Source organism: Protomyctophum bolini (genome assembly GCF_963924005.1).
Source record: "Protomyctophum bolini genome assembly, chromosome: 6".
NCBI lineage: Eukaryota > Metazoa > Chordata > Actinopteri > Myctophiformes > Myctophidae > Protomyctophum > Protomyctophum bolini.
In genome coordinates, this window is record NC_137867.1 from 22,077,952 (window position 1) to 22,105,881 (window position 27,930).

A 27,930-nucleotide genomic window follows, 5' to 3' on the forward strand; every position below is an offset into this window, starting at 1 on the left:
ACTTCACCGTCTTCAACTCTTCACTCTTCACGCTGTGTAGTCTCCGCTCCGCCCCATGCACACCCCCCACTAACTCCAAACACCACAGGACAAAGTAGTTGTAGAGTAGACGCCTAGACGGTAACTTAAATGTTCTAAACCCTGGTTTAGGCTACGGGTAAAGCCTGATTTATATTTCGTCGTACTGCTGTCACGTGCGACAAATATATTATAAACCGCGTTGTGGCCTTAGATCGGCTATTTTCGGTGCACGAGTCAAGCGGTAGAGGGTAGACTTTCCTTTTCTAGTATTATTTTCTCACCCACCGACTCCAGTGCAGTCTCGTGGCTCTTTTCATTCTGTGATTTCTGTCCTCCCTCTGCCACTCCCCCCCCCCTACACACACAGACCCCCCTCTCTCCCTCCCTCCCTCTCTGTGAGTGTTCACTTCAGTCACTCAGTTTTTCACTAGTCGCTCGCAGAGCACCAACAAGCAGCGCAGTTTAAAGAGCTCCTCTGTTTTCCGCTAAACCGAGGATTTTTAAGCACAGAATTTAGCCCTTGAACGCGGGGGAATTAGAAATTACATGGGAAGTTATTGCTCGACTCAAAAAAGGTAAAGGAACAACTTTTCAATATGTTAACTTTTGTTTAACTTCGTGTTTGTGTGTGTGTGTGTGTGTGTGTGTGTGACTTGTGTGTGTGTGCACGCATAGAATCAATCCAACGTGTCCACATGTGGAGGGAGCAGGCAGAATAATGAGGAAGTCTATAAAATCCTGATAGTTCAAGTGTGTTTGAAGCCTACACATTAACCAAAAGGAGCCAATAGTGTAAAGCACGTTCAATTTGTAAATTCTTTGAGCTACAAATTAGTTACCAATTGAATGTCAATCTATTTCTGACAATTGACAAAAATTATTCATTGTTATGGTTTGGCAAGGTCATCAGACATTCAGTCAAATGCAAATGTGTATGCTTTTGGACACTATTATTTGAAGCTTCATTATTTTTTAATATTATACCGGTATTGCAGAGACCAACTAGAAATGCACTCTGTCGAGCTGCCAACTTTCGCCTTGCACACAAATAGGCCTACTTGTGCACAAGCAGAGCGCACATTGAGGTGTGCTCACCACTTTTAAATGGCATCACTGCTTCATCGTCCCTATAGACCCGTTATTGACCTTCTACCAACCTCGAAATGTACGGTACCTTAGTTACGTCACCAAGAATGGTGGTCCCTTGGATGAGAAAGGACAGACACATGCATACGTATACATATCCAGCCGATCACAGTACTTACGCGCTCTGCTTGTGTAGATAATAAATTATCTAATTTACTTGAGTAGGAGTGCTAAAATGGGACATTATTGGATGGATTTTAGCCTACATAAATAAATTCCATAAAATGTGCCTGTGTAACACCTGGATTTGAACCCAGGTCTGCATAACTAATCCAACATCTACTGCTCAGCAAAGGAGAATCCTTTATAGCCATGGGAGATATTAGGCTTTTTTTGGTCTTCAGGCAGAACTATACCTAGCCTGACACTCAGCCTGAATTTTCATTTCGTTTCACTAAATCACCTGAACATAATTTTTTAATGTGGCTAGCGATTCAGGGGCTAGAGCCAGGTTAAACTATACCCTCAATTCAACTCAAAGATGATTTATAAAGCACATTTAAAAAGGCCAAGGTCAACCAAAGGGCTATAGGCCTACAGATCAAGACAAGTTAACAGAACATTATACACAGAATTACAAACAGAATAACAGAAAACAAATAATTAATCTAAACATTGCAGCATGGGCAAGGGCATATGGGTGAAAGACCAGAATAAATAGGTCTTTAGAGATTTGAAAATGTCTATGGACTGGGCAGCTCTGATATAGAGTGGCAGTAGTTACTGAAGGCTACTCTGCTAACACCTGTACAATGAAGAAGTACTTCTTTACTCAAGTGAAAGTAGCTCTGATCCATAGCTCTAATGCCGTTGCATTTAGAGCTATATGTTCCTGTCGACTTCCAGGGCTCGCATAAATGCAGACCAGCCTCTCGTCTGTAGCGTAAATATAAAGAACGTTTTTGCTAATCACCAATACAAAGGCGGCTTGTTTTATTAGAAACCCTACTTTCACACACTCTGAGCCCCCCACCACACGTAAAAAAAATACTTTTAGTTACTCCACTGCGCCCTCTACCGATATTGCCAAGAGAAAACCTCATAGCCAAAAAGTGCATTTTACATGTGTGGTGGGGGGCTCAGAGTGCGTCCACTAAGGAAAGTAAGCTTTCTAATAACACAAAATATTTACGCTACAGACAAGAGGCTGGTCTGCATTTATGCGAGCCCCGAAAGTCGACAGTAACATATAGCTCTAAATGCAACAGCATTAGAGCTATGGACCAGAGCTAAAGTAAAAGGTACACAATGTAGTAAAATTCTATAAGTTATAAAGGTATTGGCATCAATCACAGTAACAAACTAAAAAGTAGGTCATTGTGCAGAAAGAATGTCCCATTAGCCATTATCACATCATTGGATTGTATTTATTAATTTATGAATGAGTTCCTCAGTCTGAATTTCACTTTAAGGGGGGGGGGCTTGTACTGTAGCTTAAGATATAATAATACATCACCTTTTCTCATTGTGTGTTTTTGAGCGACGCTAGCCCCTCCCATGGGGGTTTGTGTAACTGTAAACACAAACATTAACGCAAATTGTGATTGGCCAGAATGAGATGATAAGAGCACCCCTCACTTCACACAGGTGTGATTGAGGGGCCACTTTTGTCTCATATTTGCCATTGACGTTGAAAGGAGAAATTAGGTAAAATGTCTGCCAAATATGATGTAAAATTGTGGCAACACAAACATCAAATGCCATTGACAATGAAGGGAAATTTTATGTCATATGTTGTAGACGAGCAAATCGGCTACCAATCACATAAATTCAGTTGTTCATGAGCTGATGTATAATGATAAGAGTGCCCCTCACGGGTGTGATTTTTTTGATTAATAATCTAAATGACAAAATAAGTAAAGCTGAATTGTAGTAAAAAGAACAATGGTTGCCTAACCTCTGAGACGTGGTAGAATAGAAGCATAAAGTATCAACAAATGGAAATACTCAGGTAAAAGTGCCTCAGAACTGTATATAATAATAATATCCATACAAAAATGCTGGTTATATGCCATATAATTCACATTCTTACTTACCTGTCATTGTCTCATTCCTCTTATCTTCCAACACTTTAAACAGAGTGAAGAGAAGAGAACAAAAGGGAAACGGGTACCAACACCGGGGACTTGAAACCTTCAAGGTTTCCATCACAGCCAGAGTGGAGTGAAAGTACTCTGCTGTAGGAGAACCTGTCTTAAACCCATCCTGGTCTACCTGCCCCAGCAGCAGCCATGACTCAGAGTAACGGGGAGAACCCCCAGCGGCCTCGCAGTAACCTCCGTCAAATCCGGGATGGCATCGAATTTCGCTCACTACAGGCCAAGAAGAGAGTGGAGAGCATCACTAAAGATGATGTACAGGGATGCTTCAAGAAAAATGCTTTTGTGATCTTCACCGTTCTTGCTGTTATTGTGGGTGAGTTTTAAGTTTTTTGTTTTTTTAAAGATATATTTTTGGGCTTTTTCTGCCTTTATTGATTAGTATACTGTACAGTATGCGAAATATTGTATTCATAAGCGACCATTTCCAAACTCGGCTTGTGATTGGTTGTCAGTGGGGTAGGGAGCGCTGTGCTGTGTTCATTTGGACCGGTCTTTTTTTTTTGTCACACAAAACAAAGAAAACAATAGCAACACACATACAGTACAAACAAACATGAAAATAGAAAAAGAAAATAGACTAAAGTCGACATTGCGTATCAAAATGTACATCACATATTCCTAGGCATTTACTGTTGTTCCTCATTCCCCCATACCCTTATTCTTTCTGTTCAGTCTTAAATGTTGTCCATTTGGACCATTTGTCCTCCATTAGTTCTTCCTGCAGTCTCAGACGGTGTCAGTTTCTCCATGAGATGTATCTTCTGAATCAACTCCTCCCATTGTCCCTGTTAACCCGCTCGTTTTAACACATCCCTCACCAACCTTAACCGGGTCGTTTTAACACATCCCTCACCAACCTTAACCCGGTCGTTTTAACACATGCCTCACCAACCTTAATCTGGTCGTTTTAACACATCCCTCACCAACCTTAATCTGGTCGTTTTAACACATCCCTCACCAACCTTAATCTGGTCGTTTTAACACATCCCTCACCAACCTTAATCTGGTCGTTTTAACGCATCCCTGGACCCTCACCAAAAACTATTATATTGTCCAGTGAATTAAAAAAAAGTCTGCGGTTGTTGAAAAAATAGTGGTGGCAGCGGGATTTGAACTCATGAAGCATGGTTTGCAATTCAGCATAGTAGTCCACTAGACTACCGAGGCAACTGACTGAGTAAAGGTAAATCTCGGCCCACGTGGGGGGTGCTTTCCTTGGCTACTTTCTTTTAGTTTTGACGTGAAGATAGTGTGTGTGTGTGTGTGTGTGTGTGTGTGTGTGTGTGTGTGCGCGTCTGCGTGCGTGTGTGCATGCGTGCGTCAATCTGGGTTGACGACCCATTCCAACACAGGAAGGAAGAAGGAATAGAATAGAATCAAAGGGAGTAGAAAAAACTATCTTTAACAGACTGGCTCTTATCTGAGACCCAGGCCTAAGCTGACCCGTGACACCTAGCCATTAACCTCTGACCTTGCCCAGTAGGAGGTGGGCCAGGCCCACCCAGTTCTTCACCCTCTAAGGCCCTGGTGGAATTACACACTGCCCAAAAAGAATCAAATGATTGATTGTCAACTTTAGGACTTAGTTTATTCTTGGCCTCAGGGTCAGCCACCTGGGCTGGCATGTCAGAGTTTTACTGATTCAATGAACAAACTGCATTTGTTTGGAAAGACTTTCAACAAAGGACAGTCACGCATATTAGAATTAAAACAACAAGGGCATTTGGTTTACCCCAAACTATAGAACAGTAATTTAATTCAAGCTAGTTTCATGGCTGAAAAGACAAAGTTGGCTTATTGTGCCCACCAACTGGCAAGTGAATTGATTGATGCCTTTATCAACTTAGAAGATGGTGCTCTGACTGTTAAGACTATAATCAAATAAGCTTGGCCATTAAAGTTCCAACAGGGTTTAATATTGAATATTATGGGTGATCTATGTAGGCTGGGTGCCGGATCAAAAGACAGTCATAGAGTAAGAATTGACTTGGTTAAAAGTTAAACACAATTTTTTTCAGAACAAAAGGTTTCAACATTGGCTCTCTCAAATACGTGTTTCTACGAGTAGTACAGTGATGCAGTAACAACAGCACATAAGTGTATGGGGAATTTGGTAAATGGCATAACAACTATATTGGGATAAAAAGTGGGAAAAGTATTGGTTCATTTTAAAAAAAGGAAAAAAATCACACCTGTGTGAAGTGAGGGGCACTTTTATCATCATACATCATCTCATTCCGTCCAATCACAATTTGCGTCCTCCCTTCTGTCTTCAATGTTTGTGTTTACTCAAACACTCAAATCTGGGCATAGGAGGGGCTAGCGCCCCCCCCCCCCCCCCCTCTCTCTCTTTCTCTCTCTCTCTCTCTCTCTCTCTCTATATATATATATATATATATATAACTTTATAAATATATAAACTTTATTCATTAAGATACGTTACGGTTTTCAGCTTTAACACATTGCTTTTACCCTCCTGTAGGTATCATCCTGGGGTTTGCCGTGCGACCATATAACATGTCCTACCGTGAGATGAAGTACTTTTCCTTCCCTGGAGAGCTGCTGATGAGAATGCTTCAGATGTTGGTGCTTCCCCTGTTGGTTTCCAGTCTCATCACAGGTATGGATGAGGAGGACACACACTGGGCTCAGCATGGGTGTGGGACCGGGTTCAATTCCCACTATATACACACAGTCAAATCCAAGCTTTTTCAATTTCTTCTCTTCTCTTCTGAGTTAAATTAAGGATAATACATTTGTGTTATCCTTACAGTAGCCTGTAGTATAGTGATAGTACTTAATTAATAGCAAGTTAAAGGAGTAGTTCACCTAAAAACTACTTATTTATTTTATCAATTACACACCCCATGAAGCCTTGAATTCTGAGTTTTTCTCGCATTCCTAAGCCTAAGAATTTGATGACCTGTGGTGTCTCAGTAGGAGTCTCCGAGTCTCCTACTGGCTGATGGTCATCAAATAGTAGTATCTATAAGAGAGGTTGATTGTGTGTGTGTGTGTGTGTGTGTGTGTGTGTGTGTGTGTGTGTGTGTGTGTGTGTGTGTGTGTGTGTGTGTGTGTGTGTGTGTGTGTGTGTGTGTGTGTGTGTGTGTGTGTGTGTGTGTGTGTGTGTGTGTGTGTGTGTGTGTGTGTGTGTGTGTGTGTGTGTGTGTGTGTGTGTGTGTGTGTGTGTGTGCGTGCGTGCGTGCGTGCGTGCGTGCGTGCGTGCGTGCGTGTGCATGCGCCAAAGGTCTTGTGCATACTGCCAGTGGGCCACTGAAGTACTTCCACTGCTTTTTACTTCACATGCTGTATATTTGTATACTATTTGATATGTTTTTTTTAATTATCTATTTATCGTGTTTTGTATTTTCATTTATCTTATTTAATTTTATTTCCATATTGTGTAAAGCAATTCGTAACTTTGTTTTGTTACAGTAAGTGCTTTATAAACAGAATTATTATGTGCAGGGCAGTTTCTGATAATTTTCCTTGCATGGGTCAGCCATGGTTGTTTTCCATGTTTTTTGTTTTGTTTTTGCACACTTTTCCAATGCCTCTGGCAGCAGCCTGTCTGTCTCAATTGTTTATTCAGCCGACACTAACTGTTGGTTTTGGGCCCACAAGTGGATGAAGTTAAGATGACTTCACATGAGGGTGAAGGGTGAGAGCAAAAGTATGAGATATGAGAGAGAAAGTAAGTGTGAGGGAAAGGGGAAAAAAGTTAAGTCTCATTTATATTCCGTGCGCAATGTGATTGAAAATGTCATGTGATGGAGCAAATTTAGGTTTTACAATAGATTTATTATAGGTCTCAGTCAAATGCCATGCCATCCATATACAGTAACTGCAAACCCTGATTTATACTTGTGTTCCGGTGTCACACATAAAAAAATAACTGTTGCAACATAATGTGCAACCAAATATAACCCATTTACGGTGGTAGTCCAACTGGTCTATAGCTTATTTTTCTTTTGAAAGATATAGGCTAGGCAGGATGTTGAATGTCCAATCACAGTGACTGACAGTGATTGATTGTCCCATGGGCCAATCCATTTGTGAAATGACACAGATCTGCTGTCCAATTAAAAGCTGCTTTGTGCTGCAGTAGCTTGTAGCATCAACATCTCCTCTGACATCATGTCACATGACAGGAGCTAGCACATGTAGAAGCCAACAAAGGCACTGTTCTCTGGTCAAAACAGTTCCTACTGTGTATGCGTGCGTGCGCACCCACATGCGCTCGTTTGTGTGCGTATGCGAGTGCATGTGTGCCAGGCAGTCAGCCTGGATGACACTGTTCCTCCCTTAAAGTCACAAGTAGACATTGTCAACAGTTTAAGTGTCTTCACACAAAGTGTTACTTATCAAATACACAGCATGCTTGCTGAGGTGATTTCCGTTTCAGGTTATATAACATTACTATAATCCTTTTTTATGGCAAAATGAATATCAGCCCAACATGTGCATTTGTGTGGCTGTGTACTTCTGGTTACACTGCACCAAAGTGTAAGAATGCTGAATATGGATGAAGTCTTAGCTTTGAAGTTTCCAGGAGGGTCACATCCAACTTCACCCAGGATTGAGCTTAATCACCTGAACCTGAATGTTGTGGGGGGAACATTAGCTAATTAGCTTCTAGATTGTCTATTTTTGACGAAGAAATTTGATGTAGTATAGAGTAGACAGAAAACAGCGATGTACAGTTGCAACCCAAGTCTATTTGACTAAGAATACAGGGTTTCAGTGATTATCCAAACTGAGATCAGAGCTTCCCCAGATGGCTGTTGTATGGAGAGAGAAAGAGAGCGCCCGAATTACATCATTCCACAAAGAATGAATCAGGGATACAGATAGAGGGGAAGTGATGGAGAAATGAGGGGGAAGTGGGAACGGCAGGTACTAGAGTCAAATGAGTGCAGGGAAATCCTCAGTGTTCGTGTGTCCATTTGTAACTCCAAGAGTGTACAAACGTAACCAAATGAAGAACCCGTAATTCTCAGAGTTCAATTAATAATGAGGATTAATAATGAGGACTGTGTAGCGAAGAAGAAAGGACAGAGTAGAAAAGGAGCCAGAGAGAGGAGGAAAGACAGGCTGAAGTGGATTGAGCAAGATGAGTGGTGTTTTAAAGAAATGAACGGAAACGCTCATTGTAAAACATAACATTTTACCCAGAATACCCACAGTCCCTCTGTTCACTAAACATTTGAATGAAGAAGTAAAATAACTTGAAATAAGTTGTAATTCACCACAGCACTTTTGGAATATGAATACATTTCTTTAATTGCCAAATGTGTGTGTGTGTGTGTGTGTGTGTGTGTGTGTGTGTGTGTGTGTGTGTGTGTGTCTGTCTGTCTGTTTAAATACTAATATAGAAAAGGATCCACTTGTGAAAGCTACTGTGCTGTTATTATAGTAGCTCACTAATGGTACGGGCAAAACTATTACGCAATGTTTATTGGCCAGTATACTGCATTTTCTGAACATCTGCAAAAGTCATCCACAACAGCAGTAGACATTTGCTTATAAAACTGCTGTACGGGTTGATTTACTAGCTGTTATGGGAAATCCCCATAATTTCCCCTTTTCTTTCATCATTTTTGGTGATATGATGACCTCAGTACTGCCCCATGAGGAATTGGTACATTGCTAAAGGTACAGTACAGACATGTGGGTCTTTACTACTCTATCATATCATGGGAAACAGTTACTGTTATGTTATACTGTATTCTACGTATTGGACCCTCGTCTGGTTCTGGTGTGTGACGACCCGGCTGGCATTTCCATGGTTCGGCGGCGGACAGACAGACAGGCCGGCCCGGGAGAAGATTAACATGACACGAGACTTGGTCACATCAAAACGTTCACAAAGTTTATTCCACTTACAGCAGCATATATATCTCGGATACTTCATGTCCTAATGACGTCACAGACTAGACATCACAATCATTGCCTGCCAGCGCAGCGGCCTTCAGCTCTAACACAGCTCCACTCTTATGTTACCATTACGGCAGGCAGTACACCATACATACAAGTACATTGCACGTATCAGTACCGAGTATCCGAACACAGTACCAAGTATCAGAACACTATAATACAACAGCCCACTCTTTTGTCCTATAAGGACAACGTCATCTGATACTGTATTTATAATGCGGAAAAGTGTACAATCACGTATCGATACCAAAAAACCTGGACTCCTGCCAGGGAAATTGTATCGAGCCTCTCGTTTATGTGATCTCTTTGCTTAATCAATAATCATTGATCAATCTCTGAGCAAGCACGCGCACGCCACCTGATTGTACACTTGAAACACAGACATAGGTGTAGAGAGAGAGAGAGAGAGAGAGAGAGAGAGAGAGAGAGAGAGAGAAAATAGGAAACACAGAAAGAAAAGAGGAGGAGAAATCAACAATAAATAATATATAATATATACTATATAATATACAACATATACACGTGGGGATAGGACAGGGTACATTAAAATATACACTCAACCTGAAATCATCCTGAAATCACTGATTATGTTTAAATTAGTTCATTTCTAACTAATGAATAATCACACTGAATAATGAATAATCACACTTAATTTCAACACCACAGGATTAGTTCATTCTAATCTATTCTCTCAGTCTAGCAGGCTTACTGGCATTTCTCCCTTCTTCGTCATATCTTATCTAGCACATGTTGTTGATCTGTCTGGGACGGAAGTACAGCCTGTCTTTACCTGGACTGGAACAAGGCAACCATCTCTGACATTTATAACTGACCATTGCCCCTACATCTAACCACTCTTTTATACCATTCCACACTGGCAGTATGCCTGCCTCCCTTATCTCTGGAGGCCCTCATTCCTACAGGGGAATGTGTGGGTGTCATGTATAGGGACAGTGTGTAATGACAGCAAATAAACACATATTTGACATTGAGACACAAGAAACCAGTCATTAATCTAATAAAAAGAAAATGTTCCAAAATGTTCCATCCGTTCAAGAACCGAAAATGTTCCCGAAACTGGCATTACTCAAAAGAAAATGGAACCGAAAATGTTCCCGAACTGGCTTACTCAACAGAAAATGTTCAAGACTTACTCCACCAGTCCAACACTTACTCCATGTTCAAGACTTACTCCACCAGTCCACTCTTACGACCCTACTCCACTGGAACCGATATGGCACAGAGCCCAAGCAACAGTTCGCACAGAGCCCAGGCAACAGTTCTCCATTTTGGCGACCGCGCGCAATTGTCCCGTACCGCATCCATCAGATAGTGCGCCGATGCATATGGACTTGTCCGCGCCAGCCTGCGTCATATAGACCTGGCCGTGCATTGTTGATGATATAGCATCCCGCTTACTCCATAAACATCGCGCGCAAACAAATCTCGCGCTCATTCTGATCCAGGATGCTTGTCTCATATAGTCTGAGCAAAATAGGTCTTCGTCACAATGTGACTACTTCCTATTTCCTCCATGAGTTCAAGACCTGGAAAATGGTCATAGGACGTTGTTCAAATGGCACACTTGCGTCACTGCGGTCTAGGCCGACACAGACCCTCCTGGCCCGTGACCCGAATCACCCGTCAGATGCAGACCCTTGCAGGACGCGGCCTGCGTCCGGTGGCTGGTCTGGCCCCCTTGCAGACCTACCGGGGGTCTGCAGTACCGTCATGCTGGTCTGCTGTAGGCCGTAGTGGCGATGTGATGGTCCTGCTGTAGGCCGGGGTCTGGCCCTGCTGTAGGCCGTGCGCAGGCCCTGCTGTAGGCCGTGGTCTGGCCCTGCTCTCTTGCAGACATCTGCAGTAGCTATGTGATGGCCCTGCTGTCAGACCCTTGGTCGGGCCCTGGTTGATGTTCTATGCCCGAGGCGATCTCCCTTCCCCGGCTGAACGCTTAGGCCTTCTGGACCTGGTGTTACACCAGTACTGGGTCTGGAAACCCACTCAATTTCTGTATTTTCCCGTCTGCTGTCCGTCTCCTGTGGACAAAACTGAAAAGCACTGGGTTCCCCCCCCCCAAACAGAACAAAGATACACACGCATACTGTGTGTGTGTGCGTGGGGGCTTCATATCCCATCCTCATACTATATTGATTTTACTTCATCAATATTCCGCCAATCAATCAATCACCCATCCAAGGGGAATAATAATACAATTAAAATTTCTAAATGTGTATTTTTGAGCATGTGATGTGTATAATACTTACATGAATGACCCCTGACACTGGTGCTTTCCTGACACCTCCGCTTCGTGTCTGCCCACCTGCTCTGTGTAAAACAATTTCTACAGAGCTCTCTGTGTTCTCACAACAAGATAAGCTAACAGGGCCTTGCTTTACCACAACAAGACACCAAGCACAGACACTCAATTGTTATGGGTTAATTTGTTAATCCTTTCAGACCATTTGCGTCACTCTTGCACATGCAAATGAAATTAATATTTGCCCTCTTTGCAAGACAATTACTCAGGCACATTTCATCAAAAATGGCGTTTGGGGAGATAGAAACATGAATGATAGTTATTCAGCCTGACGCAGATCCTGGTTCAGCATGACTGCATTCCTGTGTGTTTCTGTGGAAATATAAATATATTAGGGTTAGCTTAGGGTAGACAGTCCACTCTTAAGGACTACACATGGTGGACCCCCCTAAAATATCTAATGAACAATTCACACACCCCAGTCCATACCTCCAACTCTTTTGACCATATTCTTTCCCTGGTCCTTTATAGCTTGACGGACCTTTCATAATTTGGCCTTTTCTATGCTGAATCACACTTCATTTAAATCCTTTATTTATTTGAACCGAATACGCACCCTTCTCTCACTCCTCCCACAAAACATGCGTCCATGTTGTAGGTTGACAAGAAGCGCCCGTTCAGCCTACTCTACAGCCTACTCTGCTGAGCATCGTTTCTGGGGTTACCCTAACAACTTGAACTTAGTAATTAATAAACTCGACTTGGTTTTTTTTTCTAACCACACTTAATGTTTAATACAAATTATTTCAGGCCTGTTGACTAGATTAGTGCACTGACTATATTACTACACAAACGCTTACACACCTATTTTGTCTAACCTTACCATAACATTGTCCCAAAGCACCAAAACAAAATCGTCTGTCTCAAGATCGATTTATTCGTGAGCATATATCCGCTCCTTCACAGGTGTATCTACCGAATGGGACCTACCGGTATATGTTATATAGGGTGTATGTGCTGTAGTCCTGTACTAATTTAATACACTGTGGTTATTATTTTAAACGTTTCTATTCTCCCTAGTCTCCACATTTGCCCTTACTTATCCGGACTTTATAGGCCTAACGTTGGACTAACCCCATGGGACTCAATTACTTGTAATTCACTATTGACTGGTCCTAGGATCTATGCAGTATTGGTTTTATATTTTATTTTATTATTGGAGTTCCCTTCCAAATGGATTACAGCTGAGCTTATAAATTGCACCAACTTCTTCTGGGCTAAAGAATGAATTAGCCCTTCCTTACTTGAGTCATAATATACTTGATTCATTGACTTTTAATACTGAAAATGTCAATTCTACCCTGATGCACACACGTACGCGCGTACCTCCCTTTGAACAGGCACCTCTTCCTAGACCAAACACACCCTGTTGTCTATCTTTCTGTGTGTGTGCGTGCGTGTGTGCGTGTGTGCACATTAGTATGTGCCCCTGAGCTGTTCCACCTCTAAATGTGAAAAATAACTTGCCACACTTTGCCTAATTCCATCATAAAACTGGTAAAATAAATATTTAGGATTCCCATTTCACATCGTACTCCGCTGTTGCTGTAGATATGACCCCAACACTTCCTGTAGTCACGTGATGGAAGTGACATGCAGAAGTGAGATGCAAAAACCCCAAATGTTCATTGTTCATTTTAGTGTGGTCTCAACACACAAAACGCATGACATCAATGTGTCCCCCCGACACAACACTTCAAAGTTCAGTGCAAAACACATGTTCAGTGGTAAAACTCCACAAAATGTCATTCTGCTTCCTCTCTTAGTACAAAAAGAAAAGGTCCAGGTTCATTGTTCAGTTCAATCGCTTGTGTGCTCAACACACAAACCATCGCATGACATCAATGTGTCCCCCGAACACCCATGTCCCCAAAGTTCAGTGCCAAAAACAAATGTTCAGTGGTAAAACTCCACAAAATGTCTTTCGGCATCCACTCTTAGGACAAAAAGTCATTGTATTGTCTTTCTGGTTGAAGTTCACCCCCCCTTCGGCTGGGTGGGTGCTGGCTGGGTGGGCAGATGACGATTCAGCTTTTAGATGTGACAAAAAATGGGAATTATAAATATTTTTAATACACTGGGTATATATATATATATATATATTTGAATGTGGCAGTTTTACCAAAATGTTTTTGAACATAAATGTCGACAAACTTTCCACTTCCTTTTAGTGTGTCTGTGTGTGTAGTTGTATGAGAAATGTACACACATGGCGTGCTTTGACTGCACCTATAATATGAACTGACCGACCAAGGCTGACTGTTGCCTCGAATATCCACTTAACAGGCTGAACTACACATAAGATATGACCTGACCTCCCTGAGTCATTTCCATTATGGTCTCTACTTAGGTTCTAAAATACCTAGGCTCTATGCTTCAGGCCTGTCTGATTCATATTCAACACACCCCCCCTCCATAATTGGGACTCTAAATTTGGGATCATGGATTTGGTGCAACCTAAAACGCTGTCTAATGATTGTATTTTGACTGGAACTCCACCAATTACTGCATTATAACGGAATAATTACTAATTCTCCTTCCTGTATTAGCTTACATTTCTTGATACATACTACTTAAACTTGAAGTAAATGTACTTAACCTGGCCAATTTTGAGCTATGACACTTAGTGAACGAGGCCCTACGGCCATTATCGAGCTTGTAGATCTGTTATTTTTAGTTCTCTACTGATACCTCAGTTGGGTCCCTAATATGTTACGGCCATTATCGAGCTTGTAGATCTGTTATTTTTAGTTCTCTACTGATACCTCAGTTGGGTCACTTAATCTGTTCTATCTACCGTGACTTTTTAATACAAATGATCAGAGTGTAACCAAAGTTTGCTGTGAGAAAACACACCACAGGCTTAGTACGCAAACTGTAATATCCCTGTATTACAGACGTACCCCGTTAGAAACATCTAACAGATTAAATGAACCAAACACAGCAGGCACAACTTTCAGCTGCTGTGCTTATACCATACTGCTGCGTGAAACACAGTCTTTTTTTTCCAAACTCTGTCAAGTCACTAGAACTACCAGTCCAACTTTATTTAACTTTCACTGCAGATCTATTTCACTCCAGATAAATACACTTAGTTTATTTGTTTACTTCACTTATGTCCAGTGGTCAATGTCTCATCACCACGTTGTTCCTTATGCTCCTAACTGTCATGGCATTATGTTTATGACTATAATATGTTTTCATTTGTCCCATTTAATATCTTGACTGAATTCCATTCCGTCTCCTAACTTGGCATAATGAAGGGTCTATTATTCTCTGAGCATACATGTATATGACCTTGGCTTAATGAGATAAGAGATAACACACTCCGTGAAGGGACTCTTTTGCTGTGTGGGGAAGTTATCTGCGCCAACGCTCTCCCGGCTTTTCTCTTGGCCCATTGAGAATTTCTCTTCTCAACTGTGGGTCAGAGAGTGCTTGTCTCTGCTGATAAGGTCTCGACAAGTTACCATGGCTACGCCATCTTGAGCGCCCGAGGTGCGGAACAGAAAAGATGAGTTCTATGTCTCCGCTTCTATGCTACAGCGTGCATACTGAGTTGCAAACTTTTTCTCCAAAAAAAAAAACTTTATAGCACTTCTAATCCTTATTTTAAGGATATCTTTTTATTATTATATTATTTATCTATACGCACAATACATGTGCCCAATCATACCAGGCCTATATTTGCTTTTTCAGTGATTATTAGCTCTCATACTGAGAGCTACATATTGACCTTGGGCTTCGTGAGGGAGTGATTCTTACTAGCTGACTGCTGTGGGGGAGGTTTATAAACAAGTTCACAACACTGCTCTTTCGGCTTTCCTCCCTTGGCCCAGTGAGAAAAGAGATAGCTTCTCCTCTTCTGATAAGGCCAGTGTGCTGGTGAAAGAAATCACCAAGTTGCTATGGTTACGCAAGCCTCTGCGCTCTCCCGTCGCGAGAGTATGGCCCGTTGATCAGAAAAGATGAATACTCGTCTCTAACGGGCTCTACCAACCAAAACGCTTACAGCTTTCTCAGAACTTTCTATGCGCTTCTGGTCCTTACTTTAAGGCCTTCCTTTTCTTTCGAGTACGTTTTGGTGTAATGACTTTTCCAGCTCACAGGGCAGGCTAAATAGACACTTTACACTAATCAAACATTAGATTACTATATTTCTGCCATACAAGGTACATTTTACACTTGATTCTCCAGCGCTTATATTTGATTTATATAAACACCAATGTATATATAGCAGCTTCTGCTGCCTTCTGATTAATAGGCTGGAGACCTTTCTTAACACTCCGTTTTTGGCTATTTATAGCACTGGTAGATCGGCTATTTTGCACACTCATTTAAGTGAAATGAAACAGAAATGCGCCGTTGTCTCACTGAATACTGATTAATATTTCACTTATTCAATCCATCAGCCCCCTTAGGTTAGGGGTTGTTTTAACTTTGTAATCGCCAACATTCAACTCAATACACAGAGTGTAGCTCAGCAGCATGCCAGTGTTATATGAAAACCCCAGGGATAACACGTTAAACCACTCTTATATGCCCACTTCAATATCATCATGGCATATTTGGATGAATGTGGCAACTACTGTGTATTCTTAAAGCGTGACTGGGAAACACAACGTCACGTTACTTGCACATGTCCACCCCTCTTTCTGGGGGTAGCTTAACTTTGACTTTCCATTTGCGACAAGACAAACAATACACAACACAAAAGAATGGACAACCACATGGAAATGCTCAAACGATGTCTGTTCACACACCAGCCCTTATCACTGCTACCTTGAAATTGGTAGCTAAATCTAGCAGTGACTTTTGACTATGACCAGAGTGTAACTAAAGTTTGCTGTGGGAAACACACCACAGGCTTAGTACGCTTATCTCACAGACGTACCCTGTTAGACAACATCTAACAGATTTATAAAAACAACAGGCTTCAGCGTATACTGACAGCTGTTGTGCGGACGGAAGCATTCGTCCGGCTTTGTTAATCCTAGCATGTGGGCATGCACTAGGACCACTGACCTACTACAAGGAGAGTGTAATAAACCCTGCTGGCGTACCAAACGTCAGGCTGAATATGGACTCTAACCATATTGCTGCGCGTATCTAACTCTACGCAGTCTTTCTGCTAATGAACCTCATTAGGCTTATATATGGACTCTAACCATATTGCTGCTTGAACCCAAACAGTCTTATCTCTTAACTCTGTCACGTCACTAAAAAAAAAAAAAAAAAAAAAACACAAAAACGGTATAAGTCACTTAAATGTTAAATTACCAATTAGGGTCTATACCAATGAAATTTGGAAGCATGTAATCTTGTGGGAACGAAAAAAAAAAGACAAGGTTTAACTAAGGTAAACCCTGCATCATAACCTATATATTACCAGGTAAGAGGAGAGACACTTTTCTCTAATGAAGAGTAAAATATGAAGTGACTCACCTCTTATCTGTCCCGTTTCTGACACCAACTGTTATGTTATACTGTATTCTACGTATTGGACCCTCGTCTGGTTCTGGTGTGTGACGACCCGGCTGGCATTTCCATGGTTCGGCGGCGGACAGACAGACAGGCCGGCCCGGGAGAAGATTAACATGACACGAGACTTGGTCACATCAAAACGTTCACAAAGTTTATTCCACTTACAGCAGCATATATATCTCGGATACTTCATGTCCTAATGACGTCACAGACTAGACATCACAATCATTGCCTGCCAGCGCAGCGGCCTTCAGCTCTAACACAGCTCCACTCTTATGTTACCATTACGGCAGGCAGTACACCATACATACAAGTACATTGCACGTATCAGTACCGAGTATCCGAACACAGTACCAAGTATCAGAACACTATAATACAACAGTTACTGCCCACTTAAAGGAGTCAAATATAAAAGACCGGAATTACTATTTGTTTCATTTGGGGAGTATTTATTTTTAATTAAATGTTTGAATTGTTGTATCAAATCTACTTTTTCAAATTGATTAGATTTTTTTAAATTTAGAACTATTTAATAAATATCGGTCAAAACGGCATCAAACATCAGAGCTCTATTATGAAATAACACTCTGATAAACTGCCTTTCTATCCAAGTGTGTGAGTTGGAGGAACTTTGAACCTTTCTCTGTTACTGTAAAGCTCAAATCAGTGGTGCAGAAAGTTGGAGCAGGGTCTGGTAGTTCTGGAAACTGAATGACAAACAGAAGAATGGACAGACAGACAGACAGACATGCAGGAAAACTGAAGTTTGAAATCAATGGTACATGGGAAGAGGTTGACAGAGTGGTTTGTATGGTGTGAATGAGGGAGAGAGAGGGAGACAGGGTGATATAAAGAGAGAGAGAGAGAGAGAGAGAGAGAGAGAGAGAGAGAGAGAGAGAGGCAGTAAGGGAGAGAGTGAGGCAGGGAGAAAGAGGGTTAGAGAGAGAAAGAAAGAAGGAGAAAGGGTGAGGCAGGTGAATAGAAAGAGGGAGAGAGTGAGGTGGGGCCTGGGGAGAGAGAGAGAGAGAGAGACACACACACACACACACACACACACACACACACACACAGAGTCGCTGATCCAGTGAAATGGATAAAACCCTAGGGGCCTCTTGAACTGTTCCTCCACCTACCACCCCACCTCTTACTTTATCTCTCAATCTCTGTCTCTCTCTATTTCTCCCTCCCTCTCTCTCACACACACACACACACACACACACACACACACACACACACACACACACACACACACACACACACACATACACATACACACATTTCTCTCAGTTTCTCTCAATCTCTTTCTCACCGCCCCTCCACAGTGCTGCCCACTCGCCCTGAATTTTCTGCAAAAGCCATGTTGCCTGCAGGCATTTCCTTACCAGAGAAGAGCACCGCAGAAAGTTTCTAGAGGGACGGGCTGTGTGGGGAGAGTGGATGCGGGGCGATGGGAGAACTAAGAGGCAAAAGGGCTTCTTGAAGGGGAGATAAGGAGATAGAGGGGCGAGAGGGAGGCGATGAGAAGGGAGAAGGAGAAAAAGGAGGAGTAATACGAATCCTTGACTACAGTGTGATAAAGTGATTGGCTGCCCTCCCAAACTCCTGGGCCCCTCGATGTAGCCTACACCTCCATCCACTAACCATGGTTCATTAATTTAATTAAGGAACACTTATAAGCACTGCGTTCCAGAATCGGAGCCGTTGTTGGTAGATTATATACATTAACAACTATAGCTTTTGCATTTATTTCACACTATACAAGCACAAATCTCATTGACGAGTTAATCCAAGGTAAATTGAGCACATTCATTCACTGAGAGACGTAAAGGCTGTGTTCCCAATAATGCTAAAGTTGGATAGTCCCTGCGACATGTCCAGGGGGTGTACTTGTACATCAAGCTGCCTCATGCTACAGAAACAATAGGCTCTAGCCCTATGAGCCTCATGGCTCAGCAAGGCTTACCTATTATTAAAGTGGGATAACCCACTCAGTTGTTGTCAAACCTCCTGTTTTTGCAGGCCTCAAAACCAGCTAGATTATAGTTATAGTCACCAATGTACACTTTTTTTAAATGTACAAATATTATTTAAAGAAAATCTCTTTTAATGTTTTTTACATAACAGGTAGGTCTAGTTAAACAACTAGTCGACTAGGAAACTATAGTCAACTAGTAAAATTCACTAGAAGTGAAAGCCCTAGTATTTGCAGTTATATTTGTATCAAACATGGGCGACACATCTTTGGCAATAATGTTAACAATTCTGTCATGCCTGGTTATATACAGTCCTTTGTAAATATTACAGCCGTTTAATATATGGGACATAGACTCTATGGTCTGATGCAGACCATTGGTGCACTGTAGACAGTGAGGGTCATGATTATTGGGATACCAGATGGAGAGATTCAATTTGGTTAGCAGCACTTGGAGGCGTGCCTTTACTGTGAAGATGAGAATATCCTCATCAATCGCTGTGTTTTTTAGAATTGAGTGGGACACGGAGTGATCAGCTGACTGGAAGCAAGCAAGATTATTTTGAATCCTGTCCAGCGTCGTTTTCTATGTTACTCTCTGAGCACTAGAAGATGCACACGCTCGCCGTTGGTAGGGAGCGCGCTTGCTGTTCCGTTGCTGCGGCTTACTGTTGCACGTGCGTTGATTGACAGGTCAGTGATCACAGATTCAGAGATGCGCACCGTCTCGGTATCCGCTCCTTTCCACTCCAAAGAAACACCAGTCCAGTTACACAGATCGTTCAGACACACACACACACACACACAGGGGGGACAGCGTAGTAAATTATTGGGGCGTGGTTTGTAAAAGACATATTGCATACTATTGAACTACTGTACATGTTATCACTCATGCTGTCAGATTGAGTAATCAGATGGAATTAAACATTGTCCGATAGACACAGCATAATTGTCGCCTGCAGGCAGAGTCTTTGAAAACTGAAGAATCATTGTTTGCCATTGGTCTTAAACGTGCATGCCCCCTCTCACAGTTTCTTTGTCCCCAGTTATCCATCCAGAGTATATTTTGCCCGATGAACATTCCCCATACAAGACAGAAAGTAATTTTCTCCTCCTCTCTCTTGAGTTTTTGCCTCACTTCTTTTGAAAGGATGGAATCGGTGAGGCTGCATCTGCAGTTGCCCGGACAACGGTCTGAGGTTCATTGTGTCCAGGAGAGGCAGACCAAAGTCAACAAGTTTTCCCAGGGTTCTCAGAAAAGGAATAGGAGTGAGGGAGGAGAGAACTGGGGGGGGGGGGGTGGTCACGTCATCTGTGAAAGAGGACTGAAGCAATAACATCACTATGTAAGAAAGAGAGAGAGAATTAGGAAGGGCCAGGGGGGTGAGTAGGGGTGGCAGGTTGAAACAAGAGGTGAAGATGGAGGGGTCATGTAGAGAGGAGGTGAAGGGTTTGCGGAGAGAGACGGAGGGCAGGAGGAGGAGGGGGAAGAAAAGAGAGGTGGCTACACACTCGGTTCCTGGGCTAGTTGGGACAAGAGGAACAAAGAGAGGGCCAAACAGGGGGCAGTGGTGCACTTACATGCACGTCCGCGCCGTGCACATGAGCGTGCACACACACACACACACACACACACACACACACACACACACACACACACACACACACACACACACACACACACACACAATTGGGTAAAGATTCAGGTTGGGGTTAGGATTAGGCATTAGAGAGGTGAGGTCTATGGCTTTGGGTTAAAGTTTTCTCTATTATATTACATATTCTATTTTTATAGAAGATTGTTTTTCTTGTGAGCCATACACTGAATAATAATAGATCTACAGGCTCAAAATGCATTGTGAGCTAGATCTGCTATTTTTAGGGTATTTTCATTTTTCTCTCCTAAAATGCATGCACTCACTCACTCACACACACACACACACACACACACACACACACACACACATACAGACACTCATACAGCATATATACACTCATACGTATGGGGACAGACACCAAATCAAAGTGCCACATATGAAAGGAGCACATACATCTCCTGTTGCACAAAGCGTCTTTGGTTTGTGCAGCTCTGAATGAAGATAATAGGCCATAATAGGGCCTGACACTTTGAAAATACGACACTACACGCCATGGCTATTGAATATTGTCGGTTTTCAAGGCACCCCTTTGCAATTTTCTTTATAGTGTCTTTTTGATGTTGTTGGGGATGGAGGAGGGGTTGTCAGACTCACTGGTGTGTTGTGACCTTGTTAAAGTTCATGCTGGCAGTTGGAGTCTTTCTCAGCTGTGGTTTTAAAAGTTTTAACAGATAACCCACATTTTCAAAACAGAGGACTTTTGTGTACAACCTAAAACTGACTTATGGGTTATTGTGGAGGTCCATCTAATAAAGCTGACCGGATTTGTAGCAGGTTAAACCACCAGACCACTATCCTTGTTTTTCCTTCATTCAACATTTATTTCTCCACAGTCTTTTGGCAACGGTTTAGCTGAATGTTGCTGATTTAGCTGAACCATTTGTGCTAACTATAAGTAAGCAGAGGATAGCCATGTAAAACTGTTCTGCTGTATTGTATCTCCCAATTTGACTGGCCGGGGTCCCTGGGGAATATTCTTGGTCCCCTCCTTTTTTCTCTCAACAACAACACGATTGCATTTCTACAAGATCACAATGCCTCACAATGTGACTTGTGAGCTTGTGAGCCCCAAATTTAAAGTGAAATTCCACTTTGGGCTAATCATCAAATCTTAAGTTTAGAGGGTGCAGATCTTGTCTTTTTTTCCTCATCACATTCTTGCCATTTCTCTGTCTGATTGCGATCTTCATCCTTCTCTCTAGCATGTGTGTGCCTATTTACAATACACATCTACAGTAGAACTGCCCCCCCAGGGTGCTATAGTGATTGTTTTCTCCCACCACTAAAGGTTAGAGTCTGATAGTGTTTCTTTCCTCTGAGGCTGTTCGCCTTTGTTCTTGTTGACGCATGAACAGATAATTCCGTTGGTTATTTCGTTGACACCAATTATTGCAGCACCTCTTTTCCCCCACAGGTCGTTTGGCACCATAATGGCACCTTTCAGTTGCACCCTTTTCACCGTAGAGTCGGTGAAGAGGAGAGGAAGTGTATGTTGCATGTAAGTCACGGGACAGCATGACTAAAGATGACCTAGAATCCCCCCCCTTCCTCGGTTGTAAAAGAACACAGAACTGTAAACATTGAGTACCTAATTCGAAGCAGATCCTTCAAAACTGTCTATTGATAGACTATTGATAGACTGACTGAATGAAATGTTCCAGACGTGACAACGTTTGCCTAGCTCGTCTGACTCCACCAACAGATGGAGGGGACAATAGTCTACTTTACATCATGGGGGGTCCGGGACCCCTAGGGGGTCCTCAGAGTTACTAATGGTGGTCGGCAAGGAGCACTGGATCGGCCTGTGTTGGTAGCTGGAGTGCAGATTGCACAACATACAAACTACCTAATGGGTAGAAGTTGACATCAACCATTCATTCCATAAACAGTTAACCCTGTAGTGCTGTCTCCTCTCCAGGTATGGCTACGATGGACAGCCGTGCGTCGGGTAAGATGGGCCTCAGAGCGGTGGTGTACTACACTACCACCACTGTCATCGCTGTGTTCATTGGTATCGTCGTGGTGCTCATCATCCACCCTGGGAAAGGATCTAAAGACGAGTTCAAAAACCAGCAGAAGATAGGGCGGATCAGCGCTCCTGATGCCTTCTTGGACCTCATCAGGTACACAAACACACGCACACACACATGCACACACCCTCTCTGAAAATTATATTTCCAGGACTGTTTATATATAATATATATTTTTATATAAAAACAAAAGAGGTACATTTGTTAAGCAAAGCTCAACCTAATGCAGTTGTGTTGTTATTATTCTCTATTACAGAAACATGTTTCCTCCTAATCTTGTGCAAGCATGCACCCAACAGGTAACTCTAAAGTCCACATCTTCTTTTTCACTTCACTTTACACTCTCTTCATGTTTCTTTTATCATTGTTTGCTAGGCTTGCCACCTGAAATAGCTTAATTTATGTGCCATGTCTGCCAGCCAAGATGCTTTTACTTCCTCTTCCTCATGTAATCTCTTTTTAGGCAGAACTGGGTACAGTATGTAACTGGCAGGATTGTGACATTTAGTATATCAGGTGGTGGTTATACAAGAATTTCTTCCTCTCTCTCTTTATCTTATTGTGAATTATGTACAGTACCCCTTCTATGATATATGGATCACAATTATATTTATTTTATATATAATTATATTTTATAGTTTAAAGCTGTATTTCCCAATTAGCCTCAATGTCTATGTTGAATGTGCTTGTATTAAAAACTTTGTTAACCTGACATTACTCCAGAAACTCAACACACCAGATACTGACCAGGGAATGGCTTGTTTTAACACCACCATCCTTTCTCTCTTAATTCAGTTCAAGACAAAGTATGGCAAGAGAGTGGTCCAAGTGAGTGTCACAGTGAATGACACATTGTTTACACTGAACGGTAGCCAACAGCTATCATACGAGGAGGAGATCCCGATTCCAGGAGAAGTGAATGGAGTGAATGCTCTGGGCCTGGTTGTCTTCTCCATGACCTTTGGTCTGATCATTGGGAACATGAAGGAGAAGGGGCGACCTTTAAAAGACTTCTTTGACTCTCTCAACGAAGCCATAATGAGACTGGTCGCTATCATAATGTGGTGAGTAGAGGAGGGGAGGGATTAACCACAGTTGTTATTAAGTGAAATATGTTGATTGCCAAAGATACTATCTGTGTGGGGGAAGCAATACTTATACTAGTATAAAATACTTAAATAGATAATATGATTGCAACCTGACAAAACACCATCTCAACAACCTAACCGCCCAGGTATGCACCCATTGGTATCCTGTTCCTGATTGCTGGTAAAATTGTGGAGATGGATGACATCTCGACCATGGGCGGACAGCTGGGCATGTACACAGTGACCGTCATCTGTGGCCTGTCCATCCATGCCTTCTTTGTTCTGCCAACTCTCTACTTCGTCATCACAAGGAAGAACCCCTTTGTCTTCATTGGGGGGATACTTCAGGCACTCATCACTGCCCTGGGGACATCATCCAGGTAAGAGGCCGCCATGTGAAGTCCAGACTATAGTATAGCCTATCTATAGAACCACATTGCACCCTTGATCCAGAAATCTGAACTCTTGTCCAATTTTGACCCAGGGTGACTATATGTGAATGTCCATTTTGTTGAAACCTAATATGTTTTGCTATTGTTTGTTTGACCTTGGTATGCAGTCAGACTGTATGTAGACTTCTAATGTAAAGTGTCTGTCCAATTCCATATCCTCGTAACTTCACTCTTATGATCTCACATGTTCCAAATCAAACTCTTGAATGAATCTTGATTGACTTTTGATGAAAAAGACAAAAACAAATTGTGGTACATCATTAACAAGTATATGTCTCACTGTATTATCTTTTTCTCTGCACCCCTCCCCCTTCACTTTTTCTCTTTCGCTCTCTTCCATCAACCTGCAATCCTCTCTCAGCTCTGCTACACTACCCATCACCTTTAAGTGCCTGGAAGAAAATAACAAGGTGGATAAGCGTGTCACCCGTTTTGTGCTTCCTGTTGGTGCTACCATTAACATGGATGGCACAGCCCTGTATGAAGCCCTGGCAGCCATCTTTATTGCTCAGGTCAACAATTATGACCTTAACTTTGGACAGATTCTCACTATCAGGTTTGCATACTTTTGCTCCTTAACAATGTTCACAAATTCCTTTCATCATACAGCATGTTTAGAGTGATTATTTGTTTCCAAACTGAAACAACCACAAATTGGAATCGAATATTATTGTCTTCTGTGGGTAATTTGACAACATTTCACTAGGGATACTTTTTATACAGTTACAGTATCATATTTGTGTTTAATACTTTATTCCTGTCCAGATATTAAACACAAACCCTATACGTAGTTGGTCAGACTCTAGGCCCTCTCCTGTTTTACACTAAATGTCTTGTGCTTGTAGATCTGCTATTTTTGCCAAATGTTTGTCCCAGAATAGGGACACTAATGTTCATGTGGTTAAGATATATATTATACCAGTATTTTTGTCTTGCTTTGCTCTTGTTATCCAGTATTACAGCCACTGCCGCTAGTATTGGAGCAGCTGGAATCCCTCAGGCTGGACTAGTCACGATGGTGATAGTATTGACCTCTGTCGGCCTTCCTACAGATGACATCTCACTTATTATTGCTGTAGATTGGTTCCTGTAAGTACTGACTGCTTGACTGAAAAAACAAGACTAAGATTATAAAGGGCTATCCACATGGCGAGTTACATTGTTGGGGATAACTTTCAGTGCGATTTGATAAGCCATAGAACTGTCAATCAAAAGAAATAGACAGGGAGTCTGTCACATTCAACATGTGCTCAAATTATTACTCCTATAGTTATCATAGTTATTGTTGGTGTGGATGGCCCTTAAAAGTCCCACGGGCAGTCCCAAGATCCAGTGCTGTACCTTAGACCTAAACATACATTTTGGTCAAGGGTCCATCCTCCAGGGAGCATAAATGCTCTCAGCAAGTGTCATGGCAATCTGGCTATTAGATTGGGAAATATCTTGAATTCTTTTGGAAATTCTGGCCTAAATTTGGAAGTAGAGGTCACCTAAATCAGTTGGGGCATCCTCTGGGGAGCATAACAAATTCCATGCCAAATAGTTTCTGAGATACCTTGTTTGTAAGTGTTGGACAGATAGATGAAAGCTATTATTAGATCTAGAGGTTAAATATCAATCAAAAATGTTAATGTTCCCTGCTTTTTATCCTTCCCAGAAGGAGTGTTTTTTTGTTGTGAAAGGATTGCAGAGGGAATTTTTATAATTGAAAACCCAGGTTGAGAATCAAAGCTGGGATAAAATGTGATTCCCTAAATCTTTATGTAATTTCACATTGTTGTTACTATGACATAATGTGAGGGTTTTGTCCTGTGTGAATGTTTCATTCTGAATACTCGCGTCAGGTTGAATTCTGTTATTCATTTCAAGGCTACTGATAGAAGAGTTGTCAAGGACATACTATTGTATGAGTTCTGTCAAATTCCAGCCAAGTTTCTTAGGGGCTGGGCCAAGTTGGCGATCAGCAAGTTCTTAGAGTTGGTTACAGATTCACTCCCCTCACATTCCATGTCCCTCAATCCATCTGTTTCTGATTCTGTCTGCATCTTATTCCATTGGATAGATCTACTGCCTCCAATCTATTGACCAAATTGTTTCATGTGGCTTTATAATTGCTTGGAACCATTCAAATATACCTTAGGTATTCTGTGGATTACATTCAGTGGAAATCATCTTAGATGCTGTTAGTTATGTAAATCCCCAACACATGTTTTCAGTTGGCAAAGCTTGTTGCGGAAATGTAAATGTCTTGTATGCAGACTTGATTGTTTGACTAGGGTTTAGGGTGCTTACTCTGACCTTGCACTTTTTCAGAGAATGCCTAAATTAAAATTGTCGTACACAGACAGTTTTTACATGGACACATACATGGATCACTGCTGTAAACTGCACTTTAGGGAGCATGATGTCATTATGTCTGTATTTTGTATTACTAATATACCTCTGTGGTAATCAAATCCGCCCAAACTTTATAAGAAACCATACGCAAGCCTAACTTCCTCATCTCCTTGTTTAGAGTGCTGTCACACCAAACTTTGATTCTGCCTATGTGGCGGATTATGAAAATAAAGAAATAGATTAATTAATTAATTAATTAATTAATTAATAAATAATACATCTGCCGCATAGGCAGAATCAAAGTTCGGTGTGACCATACCCTTAGGGCTTAGGCCTTCTTTTTTGCTTGTAGAAAAAGAAACCTCTAGATTTTTTTCATTTAACAGGCTGACTTATGCTATGAACATTTGTGATGGCTGAAAAAATTGTTTCAATGACACCGAAGAAAAGGAAAGGGAATTTCCAAGGGAATTATCACCACACCAAGAGACATCTCTAGAACTCCTCTTCTCTCTTCCAGGGACCGATTGCGCACCACCACCAATGTTCTTGGAGACTCCATTGGTGCAGGTATCGTGGAACATCTGTCCCGCCATGAGCTACAGAAGAAGGATCCAGAAGTAGGCAACTCTGTGGTGGAAGAGACAGACAAGAAGCCGTACCAGCTTATTTGTCAAGAAAATGATTATGAGAACGAGAAGCCTGCTGACAGCGAGACCAAGATGTAGAAGTGGTCTAAGTGGTTATATTCATTGTCTGAAAGAAATTCTGCGTTGAACCATTTTCTGCACACGTCTATTCCAGACGTCAGAGCTTATACAGTACCATTCCCTCGCAAAAAGGCTGGGTTAATACAAATAGTTCAAGTTAGAATCTTTTTCATGAATGCATTTGCCAAACGGTTCTGTGTTGTATCATGTTGTTATAGGCACACAAAGTGTATATGCATGCCATAGGGTGGCAGTTGTTTACTATTGAGCATGAACTATGTAGATCCTGGTGGTCCATGTCTGTCTGGCTGTGTGCTATCTGACTCCTCACTAAACTAGTATGTGTAACCTCCCAGTGTTGCTGGCAGGTTTGATTCTGTAAGCAACAGCATACAACGCATACCAAGCACTGTCCAGTTCAATTTGGGGATTTGGGTATACAGATAGCAAAATAAAACATAAAAGAGAATTGATTGCCATGGTGGCAGTGGTACTAGATAGGAGTTGGATAATCATGCACATGGGTCAGGCTGCTTTGGGGAAAGAAGGGCTCTTTTTACAAGTCTGTATAGTTGTTCATGGTTTTATCCAGAATGTGTTTTTTTGTTTTTTCATTTAGAATTATCTTGTTTTAATAGTATGATGGAATCATAGATTCATCATCTGAGGCTGT

General features: G+C 41.8%; 1 protein-coding gene across 1 annotated transcript; it reads left to right on the forward strand.

The window, feature by feature from the left end:
* Window positions 1-456: 456 nt before the first annotated feature.
* Window positions 457-27,930, forward strand: LOC308317213 (excitatory amino acid transporter 1-like). Its single transcript, XM_080766065.1, has 10 exons — window positions 457-596; window positions 3,247-3,582; window positions 5,752-5,889; window positions 22,559-22,763; window positions 22,927-22,969; window positions 23,466-23,734; window positions 23,905-24,138; window positions 24,572-24,766; window positions 25,165-25,299; window positions 27,068-27,930. Exons 2-10 carry the CDS (start codon window positions 3,399-3,401, stop codon window positions 27,273-27,275), a joined length of 1,611 nt encoding a protein of 536 aa, XP_080622191.1. The 5' UTR covers window positions 457-596; window positions 3,247-3,398; the 3' UTR covers window positions 27,276-27,930.

Bases quoted from the DNA above. Each gene is read 5' to 3' on its own strand.
- LOC308317213 (XM_080766065.1), top strand. From the start codon at position 3,399: ATGACTCAGAGTAACGGGGAGAACCCCCAGCGGCCTCGCAGTAACCTC. The intron at 23,735-23,904 runs GTGAGTAGAGGA...CTAACCGCCCAG, and splicing joins CTGGTCGCTATCATAATGTG to GTATGCACCCATTGGTATCC. The intron at 24,139-24,571 runs GTAAGAGGCCGC...ATCCTCTCTCAG, and splicing joins GCCCTGGGGACATCATCCAG to CTCTGCTACACTACCCATCA.